The 12,280-nt window shown below is 37.9% G+C and overlaps 1 protein-coding gene across 4 annotated transcripts in view; it reads left to right on the forward strand.

Annotated features, from left to right (window-relative positions):
• The first annotated feature begins 763 nt into the window (after positions 1 to 763).
• Positions 764 to 12,280, forward strand: part of DCP1A (decapping mRNA 1A) — a 49,635-nt gene continuing 38,118 nt past the window's right edge. For all 4 annotated transcript variants that reach the window (XR_007357676.2, XR_007357677.2, XM_048858083.2 and 1 more), the window contains exons 1-3: positions 764 to 935; positions 2,438 to 2,478; positions 5,230 to 5,357. Coding sequence is in view for 2 of the 4 variants with exons in the window: in XM_048858083.2 (XP_048714040.2) it covers positions 801 to 935; positions 2,438 to 2,478; positions 5,230 to 5,357 (304 nt within the window). In the remaining 2 variants the exon portion in view is untranslated. The remainder of the gene's footprint in view (positions 936 to 2,437; positions 2,479 to 5,229; positions 5,358 to 12,280) is intronic.

Raw genomic sequence — 12,280 nt, forward strand, 5'->3', positions numbered from 1 at the left:
AAGGGTGTGGGATAGCCAGGTCCATGGGAGGCCCCTCAGGGCTCTGGGGACACATCTCTACTGGAATGGAGAGTACAACCTCAGGGATTCAAGCCAAGGACAGGAATCTGCTGGGCCCAGAGCGGTGGAACCCCTGGGGCTCCAGATGGCGGGGAAGGAGGAGAAGGTCCTGCAGAGCTCCTGGGAGAGGTCCATGGTGGGAGTGTTACTGGTTTTTGCAGAGGTGCCTGGGGATGCAGGCAGGGGTGTCAGTCCGTCCGGATTGTCTTCAATAGAAGATTAAGCTCTGTTACCTAATATGATGCTAAACACGATTTTGCAGCAAGTGCAGACAGGGATTAGTGTGTTCAGCCTGTCAGGCGCCATCCACAGGCCCGGTCTGCACTGACCACAAAATCGTGTTCAGCGCCAGGCTAGCTAACACCACCTCGTTTTCTAGGGCAGGCAAACTCTCCGACTGCCCAGTTCGGGGCAGATCCTTATTAGGGAGGCCTGAGCCCGCCGGGGTGCCTGGGGGCTCTGTACTCCGAGCAGTGCCTTGCCGAGGAGCTGGGGTTCCCGGACAAAAGTGCCCGTTAGGAGCTCTGCGGGGGTACGGGGAAAGGCGCTGGCTCCCTGACAGCATCCCGGGCGGCCGGCGGGCCTTAGCCCTGTGCCCAGCAAGCGGAACCAAAGCGCAGCGGCTGCAGGGCGGAACGGGCGACGCCGAGGCCGCCGTGCCCGGGCGAAAGCAGGGAAGGCTGCACACGTGACTCCGCGCTGCTCGCTCTCTCCGCCTCCGCTTCCTCCCGGGATCCAAGATGGAGTCGCTGAGTAAAGCGGGACAGGAGATGAGCCTGGCGGCCTTAAAGCGGCACGATCCCTACATCACCAGCATCGCCGACGTGACCGGCCAGGTCGCGCTCTACAGCTTCAGCCCCAAAGTCAACGAGTGGGTAAGTGGGGAGCTGGAGCCTGCCTTCCGCCCGCCCCCAACGAGAGCTACAGATCCCTCCCCTTAACCGTGTGGCGAGACACCAACCCCCTCCACCCCGCGTTCCCCGCGGAGGAGAGCTGGGCACAGGCCCTGCCCCTACTCCCGGGGAGCGGACACCCACACACACACTCGTTCCCTATCATCAGCGCGCGGATGTAGCCACTGACCCACCCTGCCCCTTTCCCGGGAGAAACCGAAACACCCCCCACCAGTGCGGAGTGGCAGCCCCAGACCCGCCCTTCCTCTTCCCCCACCGGGACTGGCGGCCACAGGGGTCAGGGCCGTTCAGATTTTGGGACTGTGATTTGCGGGGTAGGGGCTGTGACTCTGAGAAGTTTGGGATCTTCACACCTTCCCTCCCCCCGCCCCCCCCCCCCCAGCAGCTCGGACTCTTCTTAGGCTGTGGAGACCATTTAAATCAGAGGCAACACCAGACAGAGTGAAATGCAATGTCTGATAGGAAAGAACAGACTTTCCTTGTGACATTGCTTGAATGTATGCTGTTATAATTGTAGCACGTATTGTAGTTTAGCCTGTCACCCTTTATACTCTCACTCTTTTGTTTTTGTAGATTTTTTCTTTTTTTAATTTTTGTGTGTGTGTACACCTTTTTTAGTTGTCACTTTCCACTAGCTGGTAATGTTGACGTTCACAAAGTATGGGATTTGAGAAATGTTGAAAATGACTGTTTTGCTTAAATAAAATTTCTGTTTAAATTTCAAGAATGTTTTTCAGTTTTGAAAATAAAGACCATCAATATACACTACATTGCTAAAAAAGAAGGTAGCATGAGTGTAAAGAGGTTTGGGATTACTTTTTAAAAAATCTTGTCAAAGACACATAGGCTTCCAGTTACATGGTTGTAACTGAGTAGCCTCTGAGATCTCAGTCCTGCAAAAACGTAAGCATGTGCCACATGAGTACTCCAGTTGAACTCAAGAGTTATCTGCTGGAGTCAGATGTTATTTTGCAGATGGTAAAGCATAAGGGTTTTTTTCTTTTTAGCTAAGTTTTAATGTATAGAACAAAGTCATGGTGCATAGCATAAAATTATAATACAAGATATGTCCAAAAAAGTCTCATTGAAACTTCTCATTACAAGATATAACTTTTTTTTAATTTGCAAAGTAAAACATGTATTAGTATGCATGAATATGGGGTTAATATAAAGAAAATACTTAATTTTAACTTTTCTAGTGAAGCTGGTTAGGAAGGGAAAGTAATCAGAAATTTATCATTACTTTCAAAATTGAATAGTTGTTTTTATCAACAAGGTGACATGTATAACTACATATTTGCCTTAAAGGGTTAGCAATTCACTGAAAAGATAAGAGATTAAATCTGAGGCCTATGATGTCAAACCTCTTTGTGAGAAGATACTAAAAACTCGTTTGTTAGAATGCTGCATAACTGTGTGAATAAGCATATCACTAAAATAACTATAATTGCTATCTGTTGTAGGAGAAGACTGACATAGAAGGTACCTTATTTGTGTACAGAAGGTAAGTTACACAAAAATCCTTTAGTGTAGTATGTAACTATTTATTAAGTTTAGATTTTGTCATAGTAGGCTTTCCAGTTAATTCTGATATTTGACCAGAAATTCACCTCCAACTGCCTGTTTTAAAAAGAAATTTAGCACCTCGGCATATAACTCTTCAAAAAGCACATACACAACTTTTCAGTAACGATCGTGAAGAAAATAAATGAATAAAACAAAGAGAGAATCATAGAAATGTAAGTCGTAATTAGGTTGTTTTGTTAATAATTTTGGTAATAAGGCATCATTCCCTAATATATTCCTGAGTGATTTAAATGACCCAAGTGATGGTGTTTCCTCTACCTTCCATATTCCAGAAATTATGGATTATATAATTTATATTCTTTTCCAAATCTCTCTTAAAATAGTTTCCAGTGAATGGGTCTGCCATTTTCCACTGGTTGTGATACAGATTATGTCACTTAAAAACTAACAGTCTGTATGTGTGCAGATTTGGGATTTTTTGATTTGTTCAACAGGTGACTTTGAGAGAAATGTCCCAATATTTCCTTAATGAGAAATAACATGTAAATATTTCATCTTAAACCAAAGGCAAATAACTAATTTAACAATGAATTACTGCTCCGTTAGATGCAAGAAATGTGAATGGAGAATTAATTTATCCATCCTGAGACAGGCAACAACCCATTTAATATTACTAGTATTTCTTTTGTCAGTGGCACTGTGAGGTTCTGAATGTCCATTGGGCTCCATTCCTGTAATCACTTAAGCAATTGCTTAATTTCACTACATGAGTAGTCCTGTTGATTTCAATGGGATCTGCTTGCAGTAGTAAAATTAAGCATGTGCATAAATCTTGTAATCAAGTATGTTCAGCGCCTCTCAGGAGGCTCTCAGCACCTTTCCTGATTGGGTCGTAAGTGAATGTAGCCGTGATGTTGATGAAATCTGTACAGCTAATCACATCTGAATATAATGTAGCAGATTTTTGTTTGTGGTTGTGTATTTTTCCTCAGAGTATCCTCACAATATGACCAGAAAAAAGTCATCTTGCTGCTATGTTCACATAAGTGTTAAAAGGCATAGCTGAGCATAAGAATATATTATAATCTAATAATTTAAGAGGAAACAAATATGAAATTGTTTTGTTTTGACCTTAAAGTGTTTGCTTGCCTTTTTCTAAAACTAGACTCTAAAGCAAGTCTTGCACAGAATATTTAGAAGTTAAATGTTGTTATGCTTGTCAAAGCAATTTTTCTATATATTCATTTTCTTTTTGGAACTATTTTGAGGTTATGGGGGGAGGGAACTCCCCCTTTGTGAGGCAAGTTGGGGTGCTTTTGCATCCTCTCGGAATATATTCCCTACTCTTTTAATCATGCTCAACTCTCTTAATATTTTTGATTCTAATGAAATTGTGTCTATTTAAGGTAGAGGTAAATTTTGCCAAGAGAGTTTTTATGAGGAAATATAAACATTCTTTTCAAGCTGATAAAATCTCATAAGCCAGCAAAGGTCTTTCCAGAAGACTTTAGGAAACTAGCATTTGCAATACCAGTTTAACCAATAAGACTATCTAGTCCAATATCCTGTCTGGTAGTGCCCAATTCCACTGAATCACCTTGTACAAGAAACATATGAGAGAAGCTTCTTCCTAATTCCAGGCAGAAAGGGTCTGATCCCAAAGCCCAGTTAAATCAATGTGTTTCCATTTACTTCAGTTATCTATGGATGAGGCCCTTAGTAACTGTCCTATGCCATGAAACCCACAAGGGGTCTAAACCCACAAGACCCTGATCTTACAATGACTCATTGCCCATTCTTACCTTTATACACTCTGAGCAATTGCATTGACTTCAAAGGTACTTTTTCGCAGTGCATAAGATTCAGTATTTGCATAAGTCTTTTCAGGATTGTAATTTTTCATAATGGATGTCATCTGTAGTTAAATCCTGTTCTGAATCCGTATTAAACCCATTGGCCTCAATAATATCTTGAAGTGCCAAGTTCAACAAGTCAATTATAAACTATAACATTTTAAAAAGGAAAATTTAAACTGAAGTATTTCCTTCAATCAGTTTTAATTTTGCTGATTTTTTTAAAATTTCATTGAGTGTTCTCTTCTAATAATATGAGGAATATTTTTAAATCTGTTACTGCTTTGATTTTTCACTGTTTTGCTCACCGAAAGTGTCAGTTTTATCCATTCTTGCCATTACTTATTAAAACTAGAAAGTTTTTCCACGTAGATCACTCTAGATAGATCATGTAAAGTACTTCTATTAAAGTAACTTTTGTCTTTTACTCATCTTTGACTATTTGTTATGCTGTAGAAATTCATTTGAACCTATAAAATGTTTTCTTATGTGCATAGGCTTGGTTTTATATTGCATGATATATTTGGTTTGGGGTATTTACATGTAAACATGATTATATAACTAGTAACTAGTTTAGTATAAACTAGATATGTTTATAAATGCAGAAACCAGTAAATATATCTGTCTATCTTGGTAAAGTTTCATGTGAAGGTAAGGAACAGAATATTAGTAATGCTTGGTTGAACTGCATAACAGTTTGTCATAAAAATATATTGTGAAGGTGGCTATTTTAACTAAGCATATATGGCATTACAAATTATACTTTTAATCCAGGCTTTGTTTTGGCATTTGAAAGCATAGACATGATAATATTTTTGTTAAGTAAAAACTTGATATACATTTAACAAATTACTCTATTCTCAATGAAACAACAGGTCAGCTTCTCCCTACTATGGTTTTACGATTGTGAATCGACTGAATATGCACAACCTAGTTGAGCCAGTAAATAAAGACTTGGAATTTCAACTGCATGAACCTTTTCTTCTTTACAGAAACGCTAGCTGTGAGTATAGATGTTTTAAAAATCTGTTATATAGAAGTTCAAACTCTGTCTTCTGATGTAGGCCACTTTCAGGTTCTGTGATCTAATGGTCTGTTTCAAGCACAATGTAATATGTCAGATGCTAATGAAATGTCTGCGGCTATTTCCTTGTCTATGCTACTTGATTTAATACAGTTATGTGTAGCTGCACATTACCTTGAAGTTGCTGTTTATTTTAACCATTTTTATCAATGTAGGGGCGCTATACATAGTTTGATATTCATCCTGTTAGGTCATAAGTCAACTTTTTCTTTTAGAAAAGGAATCAAGTATACAGGGTGGTATGTTGTATGCAAAATGGAATTAAAGTTTTCTGAAACTTTGTAGAACAATTCTGCTGCATCCGGTTACGTCTTATGTGTAACTTTAAACTTGAAAAAAAAATTTTTTTTTTTGTGACTGTGGCTTATGATTTCATATGGTTTTAGTTTTTTTCAGTGTCTTATTTTGCAAGTGGAAGGTGAGAATATAGTCAGCTGTTTCCTGGAAATGAGGCTGTTGTGGAGTGGAGGGGACTGCTCAACTCAGGGGAGGGAGCTTCTTTTCTTTACATTAGGATACAGTGGACTCATGTTTATGCATTCCCTCTCCACACACATGTACAGAAATATTTTGTACCCTTTAACCATGCAAGAAAAACATTGAGCTTGAGCCTGTGTAACAATATGCAGTATTATTAGGTGAAGTTTTATAATTCTGAATTCAGTCCTTTTCCTTTGAGCCACAGACAGCTGACCCCCTTTAACTACCTCTCTCCGAGTCCATCAGTATTTGCTTAGCTCCATCCAAATCAATTTTTAAGTCTCAATACTAGAGCATAGAGAGCTACATCTTGGCTTTATATTACATATGATTCTAGTTTCTTCTCCTACTCCCCTTTCTTCTCCCTCCCCATTTCAATTTTTGAGTTTTGGACTTGCTTCCTCACTTTTTCCTCACATATGTAAATTTCTTAATGTTTAGCTTCTCCCCTCCTATAAGAGAGGCAAATGTAGCTGACACAATCTTGAGTATCAGATCTGGGCTCCTCTGTCTGTATTGTGTCTTTCCAATTAAAAACAGTCAGTGGCAGCGCTTTCTGGAACACAATCCTTCAGCTTGTATAAATTCAGTGCATGGGTAGTTAAGCCATAATTTTTGGTTAGGGGTCTGGGAAACAAAAGAGGAGTGTATTTCTCCTCCTCCTCCTTGCCTCGGCATCAGTGTATTTCTGTTTCAGGTGTTATACCCATAGTGCATTCAATTAACAACAGAAAGCGTTTAGAGCCAGCTCTTAATGCCCATTCTGTAAAGATTTCAGTAGAAATGGTGCCAAGAAAGCCTTTGTCAAGGTTAAACCATATTGTGATCCTATTCAGAGAAAGAACTGCTAGTTTGGGAGAGAAAAATTACCTCTTATACTGTGTAAAAATTGCATTGTTAGCAGCCTATTGTACATGAGCAGTACAGTAGCTTTAGATTTTGCACAAAGAATCCATTATGATAGTTAATTAGGAGTTGTATGAGTAAATTGTCCTGTTGAGATTTCTGAACTTCTAGAATTTCCCTGACATTCAAACTTCAAAGAAAACATAATTTATGGAGATGTCCAGTTTTAAAAGAATACTGTTTCATAGACAGAGTAAACCAGATAACCCCTTTCTTAGAGAAATAAAATGAGTGGGCTGTATCTGAAGAGCACTTACCCTCGGGTTAGTAAGTTGTATTTTAGAGGGAGATAATTCATGAATGTTGCCTTAAATTCTTTTCCTCCTTTCAAGGTGCAACTATGCAGTAGCCCATTATCTTATCTTTATGATAGGCTTTTTCTCTTACTTAAGGTCAAAAAATCATGGGAATAATACTGCTCTGAAAAGAGAGTCTGCCCTTTTTCTTACAGTTGGTTGCTTTGAGAAACTCCTGTGCAATTTCAAAGTCATTTGGAAAAGAAAGCATTATTTCCAGTATAATACAGTTTTGTTAGCCCCTAATTACAAGTTGTGGGGCAACAGAATAGTATAGAACTTATAAATATATTTGTTTACTGCATTTAGGAGAGAAATTGAGGATTACAGGGTTTAGGGGAGTGGGTGGGGAAAATTCTGGTCTCTCTATATATGCAAATTTCTCCACCCCACTCTCATACTAATGGATTACTTTATGGAAAATCAGCCTTTTGTTCTGCCCTTCATATTAGTAACATTTAACAGTTCCAGAGAGAGGATATTTAAACATCTGTGCGTTTTTACCAAGTCAACCAAGCATGGTCACTAGAAATAATTTAGGTTTCAGAGTAGCAGCCTTGTTAGTCCGTATTCGCAAAAAGAAAAGGAGTACTTGTGGCACCTTAGAGACTAAGCAATTTATTTGAGCATAAGCTTTCGTGAGCTACAGCTCACTTCATCAGATGCTTATGCTCAAATAAATTTGTTAGTCTCTAAGGTGCCACAAGTACTCCTTTTCTTTTTTAGAAATAATTTAGTATTTCTGCCTTTTCAGCGATTTCACTTTTAAAATCCTGAACTGGCCTAATTACATACTCCCTTTGTTTGTTATTTTTTCACTGAATTTGATGAGGTCCATACAATGAGCACTTCTAAGCTAAAGAAAGGAACATTTCAAAATAGGCAAGGAAGCAGGCTCATTTATGAAACCCACTGTGGTAGTCTAAGTTAATGATAACTTTGTGCTCAATGTGATGAGGAAAACTTGTACTGATTATTCTGCTTCCTGAGCTGGTGGGCTGGGAATGCCTTGCATTTCTCAAGAACTCGTAAAACATCAGCCCATATCATGGCCACCAAAGCTGCTCCACATTTCAGATCCTGAAAGGAGTTAATCTGTTTCATTTATCATAAGAATTGTGGTCCTGCTGTGAACTAAGATTTGCGCTTCCCTAGGGACATACAGCAAGGGGTAAAAGATGGTGAAGGGAAATTATTTTGCCAGGTTAAATGTTGATTTAAAAAAGTGCCATATCAATAACACTTTTAAAACATATCAGAACTGTGAAGGCAATGGCATTGCAAAGTTCTTCACCATGCGCTGCCGTTATGCCTTGACCTGAAAGGATCATTGGGGAAAAGAGGTACCGGTTCAGTCCGTGACACCTCTGCTGAGACTAACAGCATGGGAAATCCTTGAGTGATACAAATATCTATCGACTGTGAACTGGATTGGTCTCATGTCAGCCACAAAGTAGCCCTCAGATGATTATTTTAATGCTGGCTGCTTTTGACAGGTAACTTGCCTGGCTGGAGGGGAGAGTAGGAATGATTTGCTTGTCAGGCGTTTGTTTTGTTTGTTTGTTTTTTTTGTAGTCCACACATTTCATAAAGGCCCCATGGGTTATGACTTGCATGCGCATTTTTGCTATGGCAGAATTGCTATGACTAGTTTATCGTGCATTAGAGCTGATTTGTAGCTACTGCACAACAAAAACCTCAGATATATTGCAGTATTCATCTGATGGTACAAATGGCCTTTAATGTTTTTAGTATTGGACTAATAAAAATGTTTCCTATTAGGTCATTTAGTTTTGCAGTTAGAATTGAATACTATTCTGTTAGAGCGTTCTGTTTCTTCAGCAGTATTATTGAGTACTCTGCATGTGTCTGAAAAACATTTTTGTTTGGTACACGCATTTATTAATTTAACAGTTATATTCTCTTTCATGGGTTGTACTGTCACGAGGATGGACTAAGTGACCTAATACGTTTTTTTTTATTTCATTTTTTCCTCTCATTGAATTTAAGTCTCTAATGAGATCATTTATCCATTGTATCTGTCTCTGAGTGGTGTGTTACAAAGAGAAATAGAGTTTCTAAAACAAATAACTTTAAAGAATAAAATTTACATGTATCTTCCAAACTCAAGAATATAAACAGAAAAACTTTTTCCTATTTCAAATACGTTTGTTTTCTCAAAACATCAGTAGGATTAAGACAGATTATTTGCATCCTAGAACAGTACCAAAAACTCTTTAATCATTAGTGAGGCAGGTCATGTCAGCTTCAAAAATTGTATATAATACTGCTTTGAAATTCTAATCCTTTATCCATTATGTATCAGATCTCTCTGCTGCAGAAATGACAATTTATGATGACTTAAGATCTTATTTGACATTATACCAATTAAGGTGATATTCTGGTAGAGTGGAGTTATTACTAGACTGGATAACAAGAAGAAATATTCAATCTCTGTGTTAGGTAGTAGTGAATTCAATGGAGAAAGCATGAGAATGATTCCAAGTGTGAGATTTCTTGGAGTTAGCTGATTTCTTTTAGTCTTTGACACATTTTGAATTTATTTTAAGATTTTTCCTAGGAAAAAAAATCTTTGTTTTCTCTGCCAGTGTGCACATCATACTGTCTCATAGTACAGTCTATGTATGTATGGGACTGAATACATGTGGATCGTAAAATATATAATATGTGGCAAAACTGTTCACATTTCCCCACTCCCAGTATTGTTTAATACAGAGTTGCTGCTTGGACTGTGGTCACTTGTCAATTTCCCTTAATCTTTTCTGACATAAGGTGACTCTTATAGTTCGTGCTGTTTGAGAAGTTTACATTTTTTTTCCCTCAAGAAGCATTTGAATCACAGTGATAGCATCAAAAACAACCTTTTAAATGTATGTTTACTGTTGTCCCAGAATCTTGTTTAAATCATGCATTGTGAGCTTTTCGTAGAATTCCACATCCCATGATTTCTCGTCCCTTCATTTGTACTGGTGGAAGTACATATAGCAACAACATTATGCATTTGTAGTTTGAAATGTTTATTGTGTAGTTGAAATCAAATCTTAACTTCATTTAAAATATGTGCCAGATTATGATTGCTCTGCAGTAATATTCTCAACAAGTTTAGTCTGCTTTACAGTGAAAGAAAATGTCGAACATATTAAACAGTAATAAACTTACCTCTAAAAGTTTGCAAGAAGTATGCTTCTAATTCTGTTTCATTTATAATTTTCCCTTTGTATCTGAAGTCTCTTTCTTGATGTAGAGGTTTTTTAATCAAAGCTAGTTCACTGGATAGGTCAGGAGAATTAATTTCCATGGTGCTGAAAAGATAGATTCTAAACATAAACTTTTAATATTAAGAAGAGAAGAAATATGGTACTCTGGTGTTTCCTTGCCTTAGTTCTCTGCTTGCCCTTTCCCAGTTCAAGGGTAAGAGAGCTAATGCAACAGAGAAGGTAGATCCTTGAGGGGGGAGGGGAGCGCACTGATATTCAAAATGAAATCTGAACTACAAGCTGCTGTCTTCTTTGGTTGTCATTTAATGACTTTTTAAAGCTTTAAAAGTACATTCTGTATCCAGAACACTAAAAACCAAAGTAGTTGTTTCATTTCCCAAGATTTACAAACAAAATGTAAAAAAATAAGTTGCATAATTGCTTTTAGTGCTGTGTGTCTTAGCCTTAAGATACTGTCCCATTATCATTTTTATCAGCAATGTTGCCAGCATGACCTGTCTCCATGATTGCTGAGGGAGAATGGCTCTATAGCAACTGCATTAGCTCAACCTTCTGGTCCAAGATAAGGAGGTAGCTTGTTGCTTCTTTTATAGAGAGAAGAGGTAAAATACAAGTGTGGGGTTTTTTGTGGTTGTTGTGGTTTGGTTTGGTTTGGTTTTTTGAGAGAGGAGATAACGTTCAGGTTAAGGATACTAAGAAGAGTGAATAGTATGGTCTTGGAGACAGTGTTTTAACAGCAGTGACTTTCCTATTTTGGGTCACTGTTACAAAGTAGTAATCTATGTTGTGGCTGCGTGAGGCAACTTGATTTGTCTCAGAGCAAATCCATTCGCATTTGGCTTTTACAAGTACGTTGGGTAAAGGATTTAGCACACACTACTAGTAAATCTGGAATACTATTTAGACTAGAGAATGTCTTCTCTGATCAAGTTAATTCATTTAATTTTTCTCTGGGACAACAGGTTAAATAGCTAGGAGTTTTGTTTCCTTGATTATCCTCAGTTTGTTCTAACCAACTGCCAAGAAGAAAAGTGCATGGTTTCCTTTACTGTCCTAGAGTGCTGTGTTTTGAGGTTCCACACTTCACTGAGATGATCTTTCTTTTTTGCTTTCGTGTGACCTATAGAATGTTTTCCGGCAGCTGTTGTTAGGTCTTGTTTTATGTGACATTGTTGTTCTGCAATTTTTCCTGATTTAAAAACAATGGAATATGATACATTTGTATTTCTCAAAGCCTTCATCCTGGAACTATAGTAACTAGTATTGTGCTCCCTTGGCAGGATAAACTCTTGTCGCCATTCATAGAAATTTCTATGAATTTTTTCTTTTTAAACATATTTCGCTAAGTAATAATGGTTCAGAAAGAATGTAACAAAATAGCCATGGAACAAAAAATACTGCATAGGAATTTTAGCTGGCATTTTAATCTCACAGCAGAATTACATTAAAGATAACCAAATCTGAGTTGACAAACCAGGAATAAATTATGATGTGGCCCAGGAATGACACTAATTATGTTAAAGACAGCGTGAATATGCAAAATACAAATCTAACAGAAGATACTGGTGGCTGGTGTGAAACAATAACAGCATTTCTGTCTTACCACTAAAAATGTTGCTTCGCTTTCAGTAAATTTAAAATAAAAATAGAGGAAAAGCATTAGTAGAGTGACATCAGTGGAAAAACTGGAGCAACACAATAATGGATTAGACCATAATTTACTATTTTATGTTCAACACCATTTAAACTAATTCAGCAATTGTCCATTCTGAGTGAAAATGAAATCAAGTATTTTCTTGTTGCAATAGGAAGAAAAGCGACTGTACACTTGATGCATCAACAGATGACACTGATACCGTTGAAATAGTGAAACTAAGTAATCTCTCACACAGCGTTTTTAAAGAGATACATAGTCTTTACA

Source organism: Caretta caretta, chromosome 7, assembly GCF_965140235.1.
Source record: "Caretta caretta isolate rCarCar2 chromosome 7, rCarCar1.hap1, whole genome shotgun sequence".
Classification (NCBI taxonomy): Eukaryota; Metazoa; Chordata; order Testudines; family Cheloniidae; genus Caretta; species Caretta caretta.